This window comes from Pristiophorus japonicus, chromosome 7 (genome assembly GCF_044704955.1).
Source record: "Pristiophorus japonicus isolate sPriJap1 chromosome 7, sPriJap1.hap1, whole genome shotgun sequence".
Taxonomy (NCBI): Eukaryota; Metazoa; Chordata; class Chondrichthyes; family Pristiophoridae; genus Pristiophorus; species Pristiophorus japonicus.
Window position 1 is genome coordinate 11,232,684 of NC_091983.1, and position 22,746 is coordinate 11,255,429.

The window sequence follows — 22,746 nt, forward strand, 5'->3', positions numbered from 1 at the left end:
TGGCGGAGCAGGCTCGAGGGGCTAGATGGCCTACTCCTGTTCCTAATTCTTATGTTCTTATGTAAAACACCCATTGGCCATTACCTTTTGCTTCCTGCCTCTGAGCCAATTTCGGATCCAACTTGGCACTTTGCCTTGGATCCCTTATATACATCAAATTTGCTAAAATCCATATACACTACATCAAACGCACTACCCTCACTGACCATCCTTGTTGCCTCTTCAAAAAATTAAATCAAGTTAGTCAGACACGATCTTCCCTTAACAAATCCATGCTGACGGTGCTTGATTAATCTGTGTCTGTCTAAATGAAGATTTATGCTGTCCCTCAGAATTTTTTCCAATAATTTTCTCACCACCGAGGTTAGGCTGACTGGCCTGTAATTACTTGGTCTATCCCTTTCTCCCTTTTTAAACAATGGTACAATGTTAGCAGTCCTCCAGTCCTCTGGCACCACACCTGTAGCCAGAGAGGACTGGAAAATGATGGTCAGAGCCGCTGCTATTTCCTCTCTTGCTTCTCTTAACAGCCTGGTATAAATTTCATCCAGGCCTGGGGATTTATCCACTTTCAAAGCTGCTAAACCTCTTAATACTTCCACTCTCACTATGTTTATTTCATCTAATATTTCACATTCCTCCTCCCTGATTGCAATGTCTGCATCGCCCCTCTCTTTTGTGAAAACAGATGCAAAGTATTCATTAAGAACCATACCCACATCTTCCGCCTCCACACATGGGTTACCTTTACGGTCTCTAATGGGCCCTACCCTTTCTTTAGATATCCTCTTGCTCTTAATGTATTTATAAAATATATTTGTTCATGCTCCCGCTTTGCTTTCCTAATTTGCTTTTTAATTTCACCCCTGCACTTTCTCTACTCCTCTAGGGTTTCTGCAATATTGATTCTCAAGGGTCAGTGGCTGAGTGACTCTCAGAGGTTGGTGACTGAGTGACCCTTGGGTTAGTGACGGAATGATTCTCAGGGCTCGGTGACTTGAGTGACTCAGGGGTTGGTGACTGAGTGACGTTGTGTCAGTGAGTGAGTGGGGTGGGGGTTCCAGGCAGCTGCTTTCAGAAATGTATGTATTCCTGGAAGGGGTGTGCCTGCTGACTGTCCAGTCAGGGTATATCAGAAGGGGGTGTGAGACAGGCGGGCAGTGTTAAACCACACAACCTACTTCAGGATTGAGGGGACGGAGCAACCCGCTGTGTGTGTGTGAGAGAGAGAGTGAGGAGAGAACTCGCACCAACTAGCCAGTCACTGCCGGGTCGTCGCAGGTAGGAGATCAACTCTCAGTTCCTCATCTCACCCTTTAACACCCAGTGCTCGCTTTAAACTTTATTCCTCTTTCTGTGCCCCGAGCCCCCTTTAATCCTTCAGCTCTTGCTGCCTGTCCTCCCATTACTCTCCCCCTCTCCTTCCCCCTCCCCCCCCCCCAACCATCTCTGGACTCTGTTCATGATTTCCTTTCCTGGTCTCGCTAAATATTTTTTCCCTTTCTCTTTGTGGTCAACTCCTCAGGTTTCACATCTGGATTGCTGCTCCGTGGGATTCTCTCTCCTTCTCACTTGTTCTGCTTCATTTCCCAATTTCTTTTTTCCAACAACCTTTAACTTCACCGGTACTTGTCACTTAATGGGACGCAGATTCCCCGCCGTCCTCCCCCACTTTCGCCGGTCCCTGCCCCCACCCCAGCTCCCCTTGGTCCTCTCTCTTTCTCGCAATCACTCCCCTCTCCGGCGTCCCAGCTCCCGGAGTGTTTGACCCGGATAGAACCCGGGCCGGCTCCCGGAGTGTTTGACCCGGGTAGGGGTCGAGCCGGACCCCGGGGGCGAAGGACGTGCAATTTCGGGTCAGTTTCCCTCTGCACTCCCCCTTCACTTTAAGTCCTGAGGTGGGGGGTTTCAGGGAATGGAGTTGCCCGGGTGGGACTGGGGTCCGAACCCGGGGACAAGTCTACATCACAAGGTGAGAAAGGACAATAAAATCAAAGTATAGATGGCGGATGCCATGCGAGGAAGCGGGCGCGCTGGGTCAGTGGCTTGTACAGTCTGTCACTGAATCCCGCGAGCAGCAAGGTCCCAGGTTTGATCTCCGCTCTGGGCTGAGGACAGTAGTGCAGCTCTTCATGCGAAGGAGGGGGGATGTGTCTGGGTGTGTGTTGTGTATTTCCAGCTCTGTAACATCGCCTGTCTCCGCCCCTGCCTCAGCTCACCCGCTGCTGAAACCCTCATCCATGCCTTTGTTACCTCTAGACTTGGGTAGTCCAACACACTCCTGGCTGGCCTCCCACATTCAACCCTTCGTAAACTTGAGGCATGCCCATGTCCTAACTTGCACCAAGTCCCGCTCACCCATCACCCATGTGCTCGCTGACCTACATTGGCTTTGGGTTAAGCAACGCCTCGATTTCAAAATTCTCATCCTTGTTTTCAAATCCCTCCATGGCCTCACCCCTCACTATCTCTGTAATCTCCCCCAGTCCCACAACCCCCAAGATGTCTGCGCTGCTCTAATTCTGCCCTGCGGCCATGCCTTCTGTTGCCTGGGCCCCAAGCTCTCGAATTCCTTCCCTCAACCTCTCCGCCTCTCTACCCCCTCTTTCCTCCTTTTAAGACACTCCTTAAAACTTACCTCTGACCAAGCTTTCGATCATCTGCTGTAATTTCTCCTTGTGTTGCTCAGTATCAATATTTTTGTCTTGTAATACTCCTGTGAAGCGCCTTTGGACATTTTACTATGTTAAAGCTGCTATATAAATACAAGTTGTCGGGTGTCTGTGTGTGTGTGTGTATATGTGTATCTGGGAGTGTGCGTGGACTCTGGGCCAGGGTCAAGCTCCAGTGGAGTGCTCTGCATTGACCTGACAGCCATATCCAGGCAATACAGGAGGATTAGTGCCCGCAGAAATTCACTCCCCAGTGCTTTCGGGATGGGGAGTGTGGATAACAGTTGGGGGAGGAGAGAGAAGACAGAAAGAAAGCATAGGTGTGACAAATAGACAGCCACAATGAAGATTAAAGAATCGAATCTGGATAATGAGATGCGATAGAATAAAAAGGAGCAGGAGTTGGTGGACAGAACTGCTTGCCTTTTTTCACCTTGTTTTATGCAGTTGAATATTGGTGAGCTCTCCCTGGAATAATGTTCTATGTCGAAGGAAATGTCTGAATGCAAGGAGAAAGATAGAGAACCAGAGATTCAGATACAGTACCGGGAACTACAAGCAAGGGTCGGGAGCCCCAGGCAGAGAACATTCTTTCCTTTTGTGACCCTCGGGCATGTAAATACGATTTCAACTGATGGGCATGTTTTGAGTTTTTTTGCAGTGTAACACTAGATTCCATGTTGTTGAATTACTGAATATTTCGATTCGACAGGTTTCATGGACAGCTACATTGATAGAATGAGTCTGTTGGCATTGATACGGGGGCTTAAAGGGTTAAATTTTAAGGACCGGTTGCATACACTTGGCTTGTATTCCTTTGAATTTAGAAGAATGAGAGTAAATCTAATCAGTTCTTTTTAAATGATAAAGGGATTTAATACGGTAGATAATTAACTATTTCCTCTGATGGGGAAATCCAGAGCAAGGGGGCAAAAAAATAGGTCAGAGGTATATCAGAGGTATAGCGAGTGTCTCATCTCCTGACTCCCTAAAGCCTTTCCACCATCTACAAGGCACAAGTCAGGAGTATGATGGAACACTCTCCACTTGCCTGGATGAGTGCAGCTCCAACAACAATCAAGAAGCTCGACACCATCCAGGACAAAGCAGCCTGCTTGATTGGCACCCCATCCACCACATTAAATAGTCGCTCCCTCCATCATCGGTACACCGTGGCTGCAGTGTGTACCAGCTACAAGATTTGTCCATTGGATTACGGATGGGAGCAGGGGAAGCTGGATGTGGAGGCCCTAACCCATGACATGTTTTCACAAGTGCCACATGCAAACAGATGGCACACCGTAAAACATAGGAACTCCGGAGTAGGCCATTTAGCCCCTCGAGCCTGTTCCGCCATTCAATGAGATTAGGGCTGTGCATGGAGAGTGGGTCTTAAGGACGAGATTATTAATGTTACAGCAGCAACCACTTGGGCAAACATCCACTTGCTGACTAATAACAATTTGAAAGATTGTAGACTGCTGAGAATGGGCTCCCGCTCCATTGATTTGGCTTTCCGCCAACAGCCTTTTTAGAAATGCCCTTCAGGGCTGGAAGTCCACTTGTTTTATGCAAAGGCTGAGACCGTTACATTCGTCATTAATGCATTTGACAGCGACAACCTCTCGGAAAGGTAACGCTGGAAATGCTGGGGGCACCCTACTTCCTGCAGATCCTCTCCCCATGTGATGGTTATAACAAAGTAGGATATTTGGCATCACCCCTAACATGATCTCTGAAACAATTCACATGCAGCATAAAATAACAAGGCTAATTGGGGGGGGGGGGGGGGGGCGAAATGCATTGACATGAGCATAGAGGTAATTAAAAGCCCAAAATACCTGTCCACACCATGTACCCTTATAGGACAGAGCTCTCATTGTGACACAGGGCTGTACACATGGTGGAACTGAGTCCAAATCTCAGTCGCTGGGACTTAATTTTTGACCTGCAAAAGGATTCAGTACAGCTCAATATCCATTGGGTTAATTTCAACATTTGTTTACTTTTCATTTTCCAAACGCCAATGGAGCATAATAACGGCTACAGTGTGGGATTCCAATGGCTAATGGCCATAGGTTCAAGTCCCATTCCAGGATTTGATCAATTAATCTAGGTTGACTGTCGGTGGTGCCGTCTTTTGGATAAGACGTGAAACCAAGTCTGCGCGCTCAGATGGATGCAAACAATCCCATGGCACAATGGGAAGAAGAGCAAGGGAACTCTCCTGATATCCTGGCCAACATCTACCTCTCAACCAACATCATTAAAAACAGATTACCTGGTCATTGATGACACTGCTGTTTGCGGGACCATGCTGAGTGCATCTGGCTGCTGCGCTTCCCTACCTTACAACAGTGACTACACGTCAGAAGTACTTCACTGCTGTAAAGCACTTTGAGATGTCCTGAGGTTGTGAAAGTCATTATAGAAATGTAAGTCTTTTTTCTTGGAGTTCTTCATTTTATTCTATTCTAGTCAGCTCCACCAAAATATAGTTAAATACCCTTGCTGCATTTAACTGTGAGCTGGGTTCAGTGGCTGGCACTTTTGTCTCCTGACTGAAGGATTATGGGTTCAAGCCTCACCCTTTGACCTAAGAATGCAATCTTGACGGAGACTCCAGTTCAGGACTGAGAGACTGTTGTGCCATTGGAGGTGTTAAACCGAGAGCTTGTCTTCCGGCTCAGCATTATTGGAAGAATAGGGAATTCTCCAGCCAACATTTTTATTCATTCACTGGATGTGGGCATCCCTGGCAAGTCCAGAATTTATTGCACAATCTTAATTATTCTTGAGAATGTGGTGGTGAGCCACCTACTTGTCCACTGCAGTCCTTGTGGTGAAGATACTCCCACAGTCCTATTGGAGAAGCAGTTCCAGGATTTTGACCAAGTGACAATGAAGGAACGGCGATATATTTCCAAGTCAGGGTGGTGTGTGACTTGGAGGGGAACTTGGAGATGATGGTGTTCCCATGCGCCTTGTCCTTCTAAGTGGTAGAGATCACAGGTTTGGGAGGTACTACCAAAAAAATCTTGCGAGTTGCTGCAGTGCATCTTGTAGATGGCAAACACTGCAGCCATGATGCGTCGGTGGTGGAGGGAGTGAATGTTGAAGGTGGTGGATGGGGAGCCAATCAAGCGCCTGCTTTGTCTTGGATGGTGTCGAGCTTCTTGAGTGTTGCTGGAGCTGCACTCATCCGGGCAAGTGGAACATATTCTATCACACTCCTGATTTGTGCTTTTGTAGGTGGTGGAAAGACTTTGGGGAGTCAGGAGGTGAGACACTCGCTGCAGAATACCCAGCCTCTGACCTGTTCTTCTGTCACAGTATTTATGTGGCTGGTTCAGACAAGTTTCTGGTCAATGGTGACTCCCCAGGATGTTGATGTTGGGGAATTTAGCGATGGTAATGCCATTGAATGTCAAAGGGAGGTGGTTAGGCTCTCTCTTGTTGCAGATAGCCATTGCCTGGCACTTGTGGGTCACGTATCAGCCCAAGCCTGATTGTTGCCCAGGTCTTGCTGTATGCGGGCATGGACTGCTTCATTATCTGAGGAGTTGCAAATGGAACGGAACACTATGCAATCATCTGACCTAATAATGGAAGGAAGGACATTGATGAAGCAGCTGAAGATGGTTGGGCCTAGGGCACTGGCCTGAGGAACTCCTGCAGTGATGTCATGGGTTGCGATTATTGGCCTCCAACAATCACAACCATCTTCTTTTGAACTGAATATGACTCCAGCCAGTGGAGAGTTTTCCCCCTAATTCTCACTGGCTTCAATTTTACTAGGTGTCCATGATGCCACACTCTGTTAAATGCTGCCTTGATGTCAAAGTCAGTCACTCTCACCTCACCTCTAGCATTCAGCTCTTCCATCCATGTTTGGCCCAAGGCTGTAATGAGATCTGGAATTGAGTGGTCCTGGCGGAACCCAAACTGAGCATCGGTGAGCAGGTTATTGGTGAGTAAGTGCCACTTGATAGCGCTGTCAATGACCCCTTCCGTCACTTTGCTGATGATTTGAGAATAGACTGATGGGCGGTAATAGACCGGATTGGATTTGACCTGCTTTTTGTGGACAGGACATACCTGGGCAGTTTTCCACATCGTCGGGTAGATGCCAGTGTTGTAGCTGTACTGGAACAGCTTGGCTAGAGATGCGGCTAATTCTGGAGCACAAGTCTTCAGCACGACAGCCAGGATGTTGTCGGGGCCCATAGCCTTTGCTGTTTCCAGTGCACTCAGCTGCTTCTTGATATCACGTGGAGTGAATCGAATTGGCTGAAGACTGGCTCCTGTAATGGTGGGGACCTCAGGAGGAGGCCGATATGGATCATCCACTCGGCACTTCTGGCTGAAGATGGTTGCACTCACCTGCTGGGCTTCGCCATCATTGAGGATGAGGATATTCGTGGAGCCTCCTTCTCCCATTAGTTGTTGAATGGTCTATCACCATTTATGACTAGATGTGGGAGGACTGCAGAATGTTGATCCGATCCATTGGTTGTGGGATCATTTCGCCCTGTTCTGTTTCTGCTGTTTAGCAAACACGTAGTCCTGTGTTGCAGCTTCCCAAGGTTGGTACTTCATTTTTAGGTACGCCTAGTGCTGCTCCTGGCATGCCCTTCTACACTCTTCATTGAACCAGGGTTGGTCCCTTGGCTTGATGGTAATGGTAGAGTGAGGGATATATCGGCCCGTGGGGTTACATATTATGGTGGAATACAGTTCTGCTGCTGATGGCCCACAGCGCCTCATAGATGCTCAGTTTTGAACTGCTAAGTCTGTTCAGAATCTATCCCATTTAGCATGGTGGTAGTGCCACACAACACGATGGAGGGTGTCCTCAGTGTGAAGATGGGACTTTGTCTCCATGAGGATTGTGCGGTGGTCACTGCTACCAATGCTGTCATGGACAGATGTATCTGCGACAGGTAGACTGGTGAACGAGGTTAAGTAGGTTTTTCCCTTGTGCTGGTTCTCTCACTACCTGCCGCAGGCCCAATCTGACAGTTATGTCCTTCAGGGCTCAGTCAGTAGTGGTGCTACCAAGCCACTCTTGGTGATGGACATTGAAGTCCCCCGTTCAGATTATGTTCTGTGCCCCTTGCTACCCTCAGTGCTTCTTCCAAGTGATGTTCAACATGGAGGAGTACTGATTGATCTGCTGAGGGAGGGTGGTAGGTGTTAATCAGCAAGAGGTTTATTTTCCTATGTTCGACCTGATGCCAGGAGTCAATATTGCGGACTCCCCAGGCCACTCCCTGTATACCACTGTGCCACCACCTGTGAGGGGGCTGTCCTACCGGTGGGACAGGACATATCCGGGGATGCTGATGGAGAAGTCTGGGACATTGGTTGAAAGGTATGATTCTGTGAGTATGAGTGTCAGGCTGTTGCTCGACTAGTCTTTGGGGCAGTTCTCCCACTTTTGGCAGAAGTCCCCAGATGTTAGTGAGGAGGTTTTATTCTTGGTAGTATACTTTGTAGCAATTTGGTACAACTGAGTGGCTTGCTAGGCCATTTCAGAGGGCAGTTAAGTCACCATTGCTGTGGTCTGGAGTCACATATAGGCCAGACCAGTTAAGGACGGCAGATTTCCTTCACTAAAGGATATCAGTGAACCAGATGAGCTTTTACGTCAATCCGGTAGTTTCATGGTCGCCATTACTAATACTAGCTTTTTATTCCAGATTTATTTAATTAACTGAATTTAAACGCCCCAGCTGGTGGGATTTGAATTCATGTTTCCGGATCATTAGTCCAGGCCTCTGGATTACTAGTCCAGTACCATAACCACTTTGCTATCATTCCCGTTATTTAACTTTAACTAAAATAGATGAACTAACAATTTATCTCCCTGCTTTGTGGGATATAGTGCTCAAAGTGGCTTTAATGTGGAGTCTCTTCAGATGGAGTGGAAGCAGATCCTGCCTTTCATTACTCGTATCATCCTTTTAAAGAAATAAAACCCAGGATATTTGCATCATCTATCAAGTGACATTTCTATATCGTCCTGTTCTTCGGACTGTTGTTTAGGGATTTTGTAAAGAAAGCGAACAGAAATCTGTAGCGAAATATCAGAGGAAACATTACGTGCCTTCAGAGCAGACCAATCTGAAAGCAAGCTCTATTTTAATTGTTCTATATCAGTGTGTGTCAGTTATAGAAAGCTCAGTATTTTATTTGTCCTATATCAGGCAGGTAAGGGGATTCCAGGTGCAGTGCTGGAGGAGCCTCAGTCTGTGTCCTTATCCAACAGGTATGAGGTTTTTGCTGCTTGTATGGATGAGGGGAAAGTCTGCAGATTGAAGGAGCAGGCTGACCATGACACCGTGGTGCAGGAGGCCAATCAAGTGGGGGGAGTGAAAGGGAATGTAGTTGTGGTAGGATACAGTAGAGTCAGAAGGACAGTTCTGTGCAGCTGCGATCGGGAGTTCCGAAGGTTGTGTTGCCTGCCCAGTGTCAGGGTTAAAGACATCTCCTCGTGCCTGGAGAAGAACTTGGAGTGGGAAGGGGAGGATCCAGTTGTCGTGGTCCACGTAGGAACCAATGACGTAGGTAAAACTATGGAATGAGGTTCTGCTGAAAGAGTTTGAGGAATTGGGGTTAAAATTAAAAAGCAGAACCTCAAAGGTAATAATCTCTGGATTGTTACCTGAGCCACGCGCCAATCGGTATTGGGACAAGCAGATTAGAAGGTTCAATGCGAAGCTCAAAGAGTGGTGTGGGAGGCAGGGTTTTGCTTCACGGGGCTCTGGCACCAGTCCTGGGGAAAGAGGGAGCTGATCCGTTGGTACGGGCTCCACTTGAACCGGACAGGAATCAGCGTCATGGTGAATCGAATAACTAGGGCAGTAGACAGTGCTTTAAACTAATGAAGAGAGGGTGGGAGCATTCAGGAAAGAGTAAATTTTAAAGCAGCAAGAGAAATGTCAAGGCTCTAGAGCAGAGCAAAGTTTTGGGTAAAAATAAGCAGTGTGTGTTCAGCCATGAACTCATTCAATGGCAGTGCAGGCTCGAAGGGCCGAATGGCTTACTCCTGCACCTATTTTCTATGTTTCTATGTTTCTAAGGACAGAGAGAGTCACATCACTGACGAAGGTGACATCAGGGAAAATAGAAAAAGGCAAAGCTAAAAGCACTATATCTGAATGCGCAAAGCATTCGCAACAAAATAGATCATTTTATAGCAGATAGAAATTAATAGGTTTGATCTAATAGCCATTACGGAGATGTGGTTGCAAAGTGACCAAGGTTGGGAAATAAATATTCCAGGATACTTAACTTTTAGAAGAGATAGGCAAAATGGAAAAGGAGGATGGGTAGCCCTGATAAAGGATGTGATAAAGACAGTAGAGAGAAAGGATATTGGCTCAGAAACTCAAGAAATAGAATCTGTTTGGATGAAGCTAAGAAACAGCAAGTGGCAGAAAACATTGGTGGGAGATCTTTATAGGCCTCTACACAGCAGTGGTAATGTAGGGCAGAATATAAATCAGGAAAATAGAGGTGCATGTAACAAGGGTAATACAGTCATCATGGGGGACTTTAATCTACATATTGACTGGGTAAACCAGTTGGCTAAGGTAGATTGGGAAACAAAATTAAAAGGTATGATGGTAGGCAAGCAATGGCTAGTATTTAAAGAATTAATACATAATTTACAACAAACATACATTCCTTTTAAGGCACAAAAACCCCACAAGAAAAGTGGTCCAACCATGGCTAACAAGAGAAGTTAAATGTAGTATTATATCAAAGGAAGAGGCTTATAATGTTTCCAAAAAGAGCAGCAAGCCTGAGGATTGGGAGGATTTTAGAATCCATAAAGGAGGACCAAGAAATTGATAAAGAATGGTAAACAGAATCTGAGAGTAAACTAGTGAGAGACATGAAAACAGACAGTAAAAGCTTCTATAGGTATGTAAAAAGATTAGCAAAAGTAAATGTGGGTCCCCTACAGGCTGAGACAGGAGAAATTATACTGGGGAATAAGGGAATAGCAGAGAAACTAAACAAATACTTTGTGTCTGTCTTCACGGAAGAAGACACAAAAAACCTCCCGGAAATAGTGGAGAACCGAGGGTTTAGCGAGAATGAGGAACTGAAAGAAACTAGTATTAGTAAAAAAATAGTACTGGAGAAATTAATGGGACTGAAAGTCGATAAATCCCCTGGACCTGATGGTTTATATCCTAGGGTTTTGAAAGAGGTGGTTACAGAGATAGTGGATGCATTGGTTGTCATCGTCCAAAATTCCACAGATTCTAGAATGGTTCCCGCAGATTGGAAGGTAGTTAATGCAACCCCACTATTTAAGAAAGGAGGGTGAGAGAAAACGGGGAACTACAGACCAGTTAACCTGACATCAGTAGTCGGGAAAATGCTAGGATCTATTATTAAGGATGTGGTAACAGGACACTTAGAAAATAATAATAGGTTTGAGCAGAGTCAACATGGATTTATGAAAGGGAAATCATGTTTGATGAATCTGTTTGACGAGCTTTTTGAGGTTGTAACTAGCAGAATAGATAAAGGGGGAACCAGTGGATGTGGTGTATTTGGATTTTCAGAAGGCATTCGATAAGGTGCCACACAAGAGATTATTGAACAAAATTAGGGCTCATGGGATTTGGGGTAATATACTATCATGGATTGAGGATTGGTTAACGGACAGAAATCAGAGAGTAGGAATAAACTGGTCATTTTTGGGTTGGCAGGCTGTAACTAGTGGGGTGCCACAAGGATCAGTGTTTGGGCCCCAGCTATTCGCAATCCATATCAATGATTTGGACGAGGGGACCAAATGTAATATATCCAAGTTTGCTGATGATACAAAGCTAGGTGGGAATATAAGTTGTGAGGAGGATGTAAAGAGACTTCAAGGGGATATAGTAAATGGACAAGAACTTGGCAATGGAATATAATGTGGAGAAATATGAAGTTATCCACTTTGGTAGGAAAAATAGAAAAGCAGAGTATTTTTTAAATGGTGAGAGATTGGGAAATGTTGGTGTTCAGAGGGACCCTGGGTGTCCTTGTACACAAATCACTGAAAGTTAACATGCAGGTACAGAAAGCAAATGGTATGCTGGCCTTTATTACAAGAGGGTTTGAGTATAAGAGTAAAGACGTCTCACTGCAATTATAAAGGCCCCTGGTGAGACCGCACCTGGAGTATTGTGTACAGCTTTGGTCTCCTTACCTACGAAAGGATATACTTGTCATTGATGGAGTGCAACAAACGTTTACCAGACTGATTCCTGGGATGAGGGGATTGTCTTATGAGGAGAGATTGGGTAGACTAGGCTTATATGCTCTAGAGTTGAGAAGAATGAGAGATGATCTCATTGAAACATACAAAATTCTTGACCGGGAGGATGTTTCCTCTGGCTGAGAAGTCTAGAACCAGGGGTCACAGGCTAAGACTAAGGGATAGACCATTTAGGACTGAGATGAGGAGAAACTTCTTCACTGAGGGTGGTAAATCTTTGGAATTCCCTACCCTAGAGGGCTGTGGAGGCTCAGTCATTGAGTATTTTCAAGACAGAGATTGATAGATTTTTGGATATTGAGGGAATCGAGGGATATGGGGATAGTGCAGGCAAGTGGAGTTGAGGTAGATCAGCCATGATCTCATTGAATGACGGAGCAGGCTCGAGGGGCCAAATGGCCTGCTCCTAATTCTTATGTTCTTATGCTTCAATTATAGAAAGCTCAGTGTTTTATTCGTTCAATATATATGGTTGGTACATTTTGCTGGGACATTTGAAGACCACCTCAATGAAGCTGACGGTTAAGGTGTATGTTTAATGTATCTTTTTATTTTGCAGCCTATCCTAACTGCATCAATTATGAAGACCTCACTCCTGTCTCTCGTACTGCTCTTCTGCCTGGTTCCTTGTTGTCAGGGAGACTGCAAGGCGGAGTGCCTCACCTGTAACAAACCCTTCTACCAGCATCAGCACTTCAACATACTGGTACGTCTCAGAAACCCTGTCTCCATTTCACAGTCTCACATGCCAGTTTTCATCAGGATATGCCCTGTCACTTTGTCTGCTGCTGTCCCTATTATTAACCTGAGCTGTGAATCATTCTGTAAAGAACTGTATGGTTAGAGGGGATGGATGCTGAGAAACTTTCTATTTCTGGTTGAATCCATAACAAGGGGGCATGAATATAAGCTAGTCACTAACTGATCCAATAAAGAATTTAGGAGGAAACTCTTTACACATACACAGTGGTGAAATTGTGGAACTCAGTGTCATATGGTGTGGTTGAAGCAGAGGGCAGTTTATTCGGTTAAGGGGAGTCTTGCATGAGGGAGAAGGAAATAGAGGGATATGAACGCTGTGCAGAATTGAATCGAAAGGGAAATGTGGCGGCCAATTTGCACGCAGCAAGGTCCCACAAACAGCAAAAAGATAAATGACCAATCAATCTGTTTTGATTGAGGGATATGTATTGCTCTATGACCTCGGGAGAGCTCCCTTGCTATCTTCCAATAGTGCCATGGAATATTTTACGTTCACCTGAGTGGTCAGACAGGTCCTCGGTTTAACGTCTCATCAGAAAGACGGCACCTCCGGTAGTGCAGCACTCCCTCAGTACTGCACTGGAGTGTCAGCTTAGATTTTATTCTTAAGTGTCTGGAGTGGCACTTGAACCCACTCAGAACATGTTCCAACCCACCTCCTCTTTCAACTGTGGACCTGTTCACCTGCATCTTGCTGGATCCAGGGGCCGATGATCCCCCTTATCTGGAATATAAAACAATACAATGGGGGCAGCTGCAGTAATAAATTACAGTAATAAAGACTGAGATTGATAGATTTTTGCTGGGTAAGGGTATATGGAACAAAGGTGGGTAAGTGGGGTTGAGCTACAGATCAGCTGTGATCTAATTGAATAGGCTCAAGGGGCTGAATGGCCTTCTCCTGTTCCTGTGTAAGAATGCTTGTAGATTGATAAAACTTGCAGATTGATCAAACAAATTATTTAATAAAAAGGAAGTATCAGAAGTACACTCCATCACTGTATAACCTGTTCTGTTGTTTTAGGTCTGCATTCTAGAGTGTGAAGGGAAAGTTGGATCCTCTGTTATTTGGGAAGACTGCAGGAAGCTTGCCTCTGCATCACCAGTGTTGCCTCTGGATGTGAGCACGTCTCAGGCCAGAAGTCTGCCTTTTGGAATTACTGGAAGCAATGGGAGACTCCACTCGTGGAGTCGTGGCTCTCTCCAAACTGTGAAGAACATGCCGCCCATTGGCAAAACAGAAGACATCTACGATGACGGAGACGAGGCCACACTTGAGGTGGACAACAGTCAACAAGATACAGAGATGCCATCAGACCAGAGCTCCTTTGGTTTCCAAGCAGGGCCACTGGCTTCCAAAAGATATGGAGGGTTTATGAAGACGAGAGACGATTTCGGAAACGTTGCCGAGGACAAGAGAAGTTTCCAGAAGAGATACGGCGGCTTCATGGGCATCAGGAAATCGGCCAGGAACTGGAGCAATCTGAGCAGACAGACCAATCAGAAAAGATATAGCAAATTTCTGAGGCAGTACCTTGGGTTGACAACACGTGCTGCTGAGTATGACAGTTTACCAGGAGACTTGGCTGTGTAAATTTGGGATTGTGAGACTTGGTAGAGCTAATGCCTAGGCTAGTTTATAGGGGAGTCAGCCTTAACATTAGTCATTTACTGCTTTGGGATACTGACACACCTAACTCACGGGTAAATATAAAGTCACCACCACTACACACAACACACTCTGATGGCTCACATGTTTCCTTCAAAGGAAAAATTTACATTTTGTTTTTTTGCCCAGTTCCTCTGCCATTTAAAGAATCTTCATCATCTGCCAAAAGTGTTGAGCGGGCCATTGGACCAGATTTGGTGGACGGAGGTGCCATGAAGTGATGTGGTGGTAAACGCTAGGATGTTAACTCACCACTGATTGCATCTGTCTAACCCTGAAAGACCGCACCACGAAACGCTGACCTGTTGGACCTGCAATGCTGCTACTCTGAAACACATCTGATGTTCAACTGGACAGACACTCGGAGGGGTTTCATAGACTCTTAGAGCAATATCGCACATGAGGCTATTCAGCCCATCGTGCCTGTGCCAGCTCTTTGAAAGAGCTATTTAATTAGTCCCTGCCCATTCCTCAAAGCCCTGCATTGTTTTTTCCTCCCAAGTATTTATCAAATTCCCTTTTGAAAGTTTCTATTGAATCTGCTTCTACTACCCTTTCAGGCAGTGCATTCCAGATCACAATAACTCCCTGCGTAAAATAATTTCTCCTAATCTCACCTCCGGCTCTTTTCTGGGAATGAATCTGAAGTTTTCTGGTATGGCTAAAACAACCCTTTAAAATAGGGTGCCCATATTTTCTAAATCTAATCCGGCGACACACACGCAATGTTCCTTTAAAAAATCTTTTGGGTGCTCAGCCCTTTTAAAAGACCATGCTTGCTCGGTGTTTCCTAGTTAGAAGCTAGTGAGCTGACTGCACGGGACTATGGCTTAAAGGAAACATTGCACACAGGGTGGGAGCACAGCAAAAGTAACCAGAACGGAAAAGGTAGGTAGTGCAGAGCAGCGAGGCAACATTTTTTAGCAGCCTATATTTTATTATTAATAATATTTATATAGCGCCTTTAACTTGGTAAAACATCCCAAGATGCTTCACAGCAGTGTCACAAGACAACATTTTAACAGTTGCACATTTACACTACAAATGCAAAACATGTGCATATAATTATCAAGGTTGTGACATCACATTCACTCACCGTTTATAAATAATCCACTAACATTGTTCAGGAACGTCAGTTTTTCGTACTCACTGTCTATACGACCTATTCAGAAAATCTTTCTTCACATCACTGCCCAAGTCATTTATTTTTCACAGAATTACAGCCTGTGCTATCTCCGCATTTAAAGAAACAAACATAACGACTTTGTTGCTTCGGCTAGTGGAATACGGGTAGAGATTAACCTCCATCAACCATCACGCAGTTAACGATAATGTGGATATGTAGAACAGGTGCTCTGCTGTCCGCTAGTTCCAGGATATGAAAGGTTACCCGGGAGGGTCTCTGATAGTTTGTCCAATGTTCCTATCTTTACTTTGCACACTGAAGACCACAAAGTACAACCAGCAGCATCCACCTGTTGGTCCCAAGCTTTCGGCAGTGACTGACACCCAGCTCTACCTTTCCACCACCTCTCTCTACATTTCCACCGCCTTTGTGTTGTCAGATTGCTTGTCTGACCTCCAGTCCTGGATGAGTTAAACATTGAGAACACCCAAGCAATTGTTTTCTGCTCCACCACAAACTGTTCCTTGGCCACCGATTCGGTCTCCGTTCCCTGACTACTATCGCAGGTTGAACCAAATTGTCCCCCACCGCAGCGTCCCTAAACTTAGCTTCCAACTCCACAGTCCTCTCCATCACAAAGACCACCCACTTCCACCTCCGTAACATTGTCCCTCTCTGCTCCTGCTTCATCCCATCTACCCTCCTATATCGGAGGGGTTTCAGCTTTCTGAATTTTCTCCAGTGTATGTTTGATGGAAATTCCAATGTTCTCGCCAACAACACGTGGAAGGAGCTCACAGACTTGTTTGTCACGAAGATTCAGACCATCTGTTCATTTGCCTTTCCCACATCCCGCAATCCACCAAGCCAAATCTCTCCCAAGGCTCCCCTGTGTCCTAGCCTTGAACCCATGTCCTTAGTTTCTTCCTTACCTCCTGCTCTTTTGATGTGAATGAGCCCCACTTTCTGACTCACTTGATCCCATTCCCACTAAACTGTTGGCCACTAATGTACTAGGAATGGAATCAATTGAGCCAGGAAGTGGGGCTCATTCACATCGAAAGAGCAGGAGGTAAGGCAGAAACTAAAGACATGGGTTCAAGGCTAAGGCACAGTACATTAGGCCCAAGACCGCCCTAAGTGGAGGAAGTGCAACCGAGAGGGCGCTGAGCACCTCGAGTCTCATCGCTGAGAGCATGCAGAAATCAAGCTCAGGCAGTGGAAAGAGCGTGCTGCAAACCAGTCCCACCCACCCCTTCCCTCAACGACTGTCTGTCCCACCTGTGACAGAGTCTGTGGCTCTCGTATTGGACTGTTCAGTCACCTAAGAACTCATGCTAAGAGTGGAAGCAAGTCTTCCTCAATTCCGAGGGACTGCCTATGATGATGATGATGACTAGTGTTTATTTCAGTATCACTGCACACAAGCAACAAACTAAGACAAAGGGCCGAAAAAGGGTGGTAAAAATTGATTCAATATGCTAGAATTTTGAAACAAAACAAATAACAAATCAGCATCTATGAAAATAAATAACATTTTTTGGCCCCAGAGTTCTTTAGAACTTGGGGTTGAATAAAGCACCTCAGTTAGTAAGGCTACAGCAAATCCAAGTACTTAAAAGATACTGGTTAAATAAATGTACTTTCTTAAATTTGGCGGGCTTTCTTTGCTCCATTCTTATGTTGCTCTTTCATAAATACACCACCCACTCCCCCTCTGTCTTTCAGCGGATAATCCCGCCTCTGCTCGCACTTTAATTTATTTATGATGTAGCTGCAGTTCAATCTCCCCCTGCCTAGGTTGGTCAGTTCCGCCATCATTCATCAGTCACCCCAGTTTGCCGACATGGTGGACAGTGCCACCAGTACGTGACGGCCAAGGTTGTTGAAACTTCAGCTGCACCCACGATAAATAATTATGATCGCTGAACATTTTATTTGGGGACGAGTTTCCTGAACCGGGGAACTCTTCCGGGGATATTGTTTGTTTGGAGACACCGTACCAAATCCAGGGACTGTCCCAGGAAAACGGGGACGTGTGGTCACCTTACTTTAACAGCCCATGGTCATTATGAATCTAAATATCAGACAGGAAAAGACCAACTGGTCGATCCAGCCTGTCCCGTACAGCTGTGATGCCTTGTGCATTGTGATTAAAACATGGCACCTAGGGGGTAGGGAATGTAATAATCTGGGAGAGGCGAAAGACCAAATAAAAACCCAAGGCCAATTGGGGGGAGCAAAAACTGGAAAATTCCTCTAGGTGAGTGGAACTAGTCCAGGAGGACCACACTGCCCACGACTTGTATTACTTGGTACCTACCGCTTGTATAACCTTGGGTCAAAATGAACACATTTGGTTTAGCTAAAGTCTGGGGCAGTGAGACATGGCTAAAGTTCTTACTGTGTGCATGGGTGAGGTACCCTCATTAAAGCTTTGGCCTTCCCTGTTGAGCACCAGAATACAGGAATCACAACATTGCATTGTAGTCATAACTAAACTGAATAAAACTCTGCACGGCCACCTTACTCTCCAGTGACCACTTGAGTCTCCAATCAATTCTACTTCTCATTCCCAACTGTTTGGATCTGGAGGTTTAAAAGACTTACACTCCAAGATAGTCATTCAACACTCCCCGGTCGTTAGCACCGGTGACAAAAATATAATTACTGCCTAAAACCTCAAATTACCACTTGGCCTGGTTTACCTTCTCTGTGAGGACAGGTAGGGTAGAATTTCTGCTGTGTTCTTCCAATTTTCCACCATCTTCGGCGAAAAATTGGCTGAAAACCCCCCAAAGAGGGCCGTTTACGCCATTTCATCAGCTGCCTCCAAAGTTACAGGCAGGAGATCGTGTGAACCTTTCTTCCTCCACCACACAAAGTTCTTAGTAAAAAACAATATTCATTTGTTGCCCCTCGCTGTCTCATCGATTAAAAGCTTAATTTCTTTGAGGGTCATCCACAGAAACAATCCCAGGAATGGATTACCCTACGGCAGGGGTAGTTAATGATCACCTATTACCTACCTCGGGGTCAACAGGGTTCATGAGAATGACCGACTTTGCAATTACTTTTTTTTGTGTCTGTAACCAGGTATTTTTGTAGTTATATTACCAGACAAACATATGGTGGAATACAATTGGACTTGTGTTGAGAAATACATAATGCACACAGACAGTGGGTTTGTAGGTTCCATTTTGTTGATCCATTTTGGGACTATTTTGAAATGTCCCACTGCTCATTCTCCCTCCCCTCCCCCCCCCCAACCCCTCTCACTCAGCTAACCATCAAAAGAAACCCAAGAGAAATGGTATTGGTGTTTTAGAATTACTGGCTGCATTCTGTCCCTGTTACAGCAGTAAACTGGTCACTAGGGTCATAAGGACAACAGGTATGGGACAAGGAAAGCCCATCAAACCCATTCCTTGGACAGGCCACATACAATTCTCCGTATCACAAGCTGCACTCAACCTACAACGCCAGTGACTTGCAATTACATAGCGACTTTACTATAGAGAAAAGTCCCAAAGCGCTCTACAGATTCGACATATTTTTTTCAAGACCTGCTTGCAGCCTTATATCTCCGACTAATTATATTCCATGGGTGACCCCTCTGTGCTAATAGTGGCAACAATCTGGCCCTAGAAAAGACTGAAAGGATCAGACCACGGTTACAAACATGTGGGAGATGACTTGAACATCTTTGCCTAAATTACAGCCCAGGTATTTAGCATTCTAGATATGAACCATCTGGCCTCTCACTTGTAATCTGGAATCACGCTGGTGAAGTCATTACTTTCTGTGTTTTAATGCCATTACATTCACTGCTTTGTCGAATATACCTAAACAGAAGTAGTTAATTTTCTTGCTCTTGCCATGTATTAGATAAGCCATCCATGAATAGGTACGTTACACTTAGGTGTGTGTGATCCTCAACAGTTAAGGCTGACTTCCCTTTCAATGGAAAGTACTTGTGTTTAGTTTAGCTGCCGCATGCACTGTAACCAGCGATATAATTTCTAAAACTGCTTTTTTTTTCCAACTCTGCCGCCTGTATTTATGGATTTGATTAAACCAGACTTGTTGGTTCAGCCAGCTTGCCTGCCTGCAATTCCGTAGCACTGAGCATGACCAATAAAGAGAACCTGCTTTCATTGTCACATCAGCAAAATGTTTGTAACGTTGTTTGTATATCGGACCACAATTTTCAGCATTATAAACTGTACATAGGAAACTATGAATAAATTAGTTTACTATTTATTTAATCTCAGTGTTGCAGGCAGATAATGGTTTATCCAGATTTGCTCCTGTGCATTTATTGTTTCTGCGCTTTCAGCCTTGTTGGCCAGTCTTAATTCAGAATCAAAGCACGTTCTAGGCATCCTGGAATGCTCTCGCTGACCGAGCCCTTGCTCTGCATATCTCTCTCTCTCTCTCTCTCCCTTCAGCAAAGACCTTAAACTGCACTCATGGATTACCCGTGGCATTGCTCATCTCATAGATAGCCTTCAATGACAAATGTACCAAAGGCATTTGTCATGCGATTGACAGAGCTTAAAAATATTACACATTACTGATCCTGAATGATAAAGGCTGCCCACCACTGAATGGTTTTCCATCCATTCATTTATACGGATGGTAAAGTGCGGGATTCAGAAGCGGAAAGCCCTCAGCCTTATGTCTTCCACATACTACACTTGTAATACTGTTTCATCGGCGATTTACAAAACTCACGAGGTGTAACTAACTTTTGTTCGTTCTTCCCTCCCCGAAAAGCGCTTATTCCCAGTTATTATTCGCGCTACCTGGGTTGCAGTACAGTATCCATTGCGTACAGCAAGTGTGCTGGTGTTAACGTGATTCGCCTGCTATATGCGATGGTGGACGTGAGAACCAAAAATCTAATATAACCAACTTATTTTTTTAAACCAGGCTTGATGTAGAACCCCTGTAAACTCCACTTAACTGTTAGCCTCTCCTAACTGTTAACAGTTGCATTCAAAGTCTTGTCACTTGGGTAATGGTGTTCTTTTCCTCTCTCTCCAACGTCCTGGTAGCAGTGTTGTAGAAACTGCTCTCCTCCTCTCCCCTGAAGTGTTGAAGCAGTAGTCCCCTTCCTCGTCTTCCTGGGGTCTAAGGTTTGCAGACCTACAGTCAGGACCAACGTGGGTAATGGTACTTTAACTAGGTGTGAACAGCTGATTGAAACTACTTGAAGACCCGAGAAGTTAATACTGGAGGATTTGGTTGTGGAGAAGGCGAGGCAGTATTAATTGAGCCGGTCCAGCCACATCTGGCTGTAGGCAACAGGCCAGTTATATGCCATGTATGTCTAGGGTCTGCACGCATCAAGTCGCTGCCTGTGAACCAGTCTTTGGCCAGACACAGGTCGTTGATCGACAATCCGAGATGGGGTCTTGGATGTGGAGTCCACACTTACAAGGGAGCCAGCATGCTTGGTGGACAACATGGAGCGGGCTGGTGGTTGGAGAACAGCGTGTCGGGAAAGCAGGCACTGGCGAAGGGAAGAGGGGTAGGAAGGAGGTTAAAGAGGCATTGTATTGGGTGAGATACTCAGTGGGAGAGGGAGATGCCACTGCTCTGGCACAGCCAACAATGGGTCCTGTGGATTCCATGGGTAAGGTCAGCTAGAGGGAAGCTCTGGACACTCAAGCTAGAATGCAAGAGGGACATGAGGTCATAGAAACATAGAAACATAGAAAATAGGTGCAGGAGTCGGCCATTCGGCCCTTCTAGCCTGCACCACCATTCAATAAGATCATGGCTGATCATTCACCTCAGTACCCCTTTCCTGCTTTCTCTCCATACCCTTTGATCCCTTTAGCCGTAAGGGCCATATCTAACTCCCTCTTGAATATATGCAATGAACTGGCATCAACAACTCTCTGCGGTAGGGAATTCCACAGGTTAACAATTCTCTGAGTGAAGACGTTTCTCCTCATCTCGGTCCTAAATGGCTTACCCCTTATCCTAAGACTATGTCCCCTGGTTCTGGACTTCCCCAACATCGGGAACATTCTTCCTGCATCTAACCTGTCCAGTCCCGTCAGAATTTTATATGTTTCTATGAAATCCTCTCTCATCCTTCTAAACTCCAGTGAATACAAGCCCAGTCGATCCAGTCTCTCCTCATATATCTGTCCTGCCATCCCAGGAATCAGTCTTGTGTACCTTCGCTGTGCTCCCTCAATAGCAAGAACGTCCTTCATCAGATTAGGAGACCAAAACTGAACACAATATTCCAGATGAGGCCTCACCAAGGCCCTGTACAACTGCAGTAAGACTTCCCTGCTCCTATACTCAAATCCCCTAGCTATGAAGGCCAACATACCATTTGCCTTCTTCACCGCCTACTATACTGTATGCCAACCTTCAATGACTGATGAATCATGACACCCAGGTCTCGCTGCACCTCCCTTTTTCCTAATCTGCCGCCATTCAGATAATATTCTGCCTTCGTGTTTTTGCCCCGAAAGTGGGTAACCTCACATTTATCCACATTATACTGCATCTGCCATGTATTTGCCCACTTGCCTAACCTGTCCAAATCACGCTGCAGCCTCTTAGCGTCCTCGTCACAGCTCACACCGTCACCCAGTTTAGTGTCATCTTCAAACTTGGAGATATTACACTCAATTCCATCATCCAAATCATTAATATATATTAGAAAGAGCTGGGGTCCCAGCACTGAGCCCTGCGGCACTCCACCAGTCGCTGCCTGCCATTCTGAAAAGGACCCGTTAATCCCGACTCTCTGTTTCCTGCCTGCCAATCAGTTCTCTATCCAGCCAGCTAGGGAATGGAAGACCAGCAGGAAGAGCAGTGCAAGGAAGGTAGTGCAGGGGTCCCCTGTGGTCATCCTCCTGCAAAACAGATACACCGTTTTGAGTACATTTGAGGGGGATGACTCATTAGGGGAGGGCAGCAGCAGCCAAGTTCATGGCACCATGGCTGGTTCTGCTGCACAGGAGGGCAGGAAAAAGAGTGGGAGAGCGATAGTGATAGGGGATTCGATTGTAAGGGGAATAGATAGGCGTTTCTGCGGCCGCAACCGAGACTCCAGGATGGTATGTTGCCTCCCTGGTGCAAGGGTCAAGGATGTCTCGGAGCGGGTGCAGGACATTCTGAAAAGGGAGGGTGAACAGCCAGTTGTCGTGGTGCACATTGGTACCAACGATATAGGTAAAAAAAAGGGATGAGGTCCTAC

General features: G+C 45.6%; 1 protein-coding gene across 1 annotated transcript; it reads left to right on the forward strand.

Moving 5' to 3' along the window:
* The first annotated feature begins 1,186 nt into the window (after window positions 1–1,186).
* pnocb (prepronociceptin b) lies at window positions 1,187–16,528 on the forward strand. The gene is made up of 3 exons (XM_070884787.1): window positions 1,187–1,281; window positions 12,518–12,664; window positions 13,745–16,528. Exons 2-3 carry the CDS (start codon window positions 12,539–12,541, stop codon window positions 14,312–14,314), a joined length of 696 nt encoding a protein of 231 aa, XP_070740888.1. The 5' UTR covers window positions 1,187–1,281; window positions 12,518–12,538; the 3' UTR covers window positions 14,315–16,528.
* The last annotated feature ends 6,218 nt before the right edge of the window (window positions 16,529–22,746 follow it).

What these genes read in the sequence shown, in the direction of transcription:
- pnocb (XM_070884787.1), top strand. Translation starts at nt 12,539, where the DNA reads ATGAAGACCTCACTCCTGTCTCTCGTACTGCTCTTCTGCCTGGTTCCT. An exon ending in ATCAGCACTTCAACATACTG is followed by an intron (nt 12,665 to 13,744) that starts GTACGTCTCAGA and finishes CTGTTGTTTTAG; the next exon opens with GTCTGCATTCTAGAGTGTGA.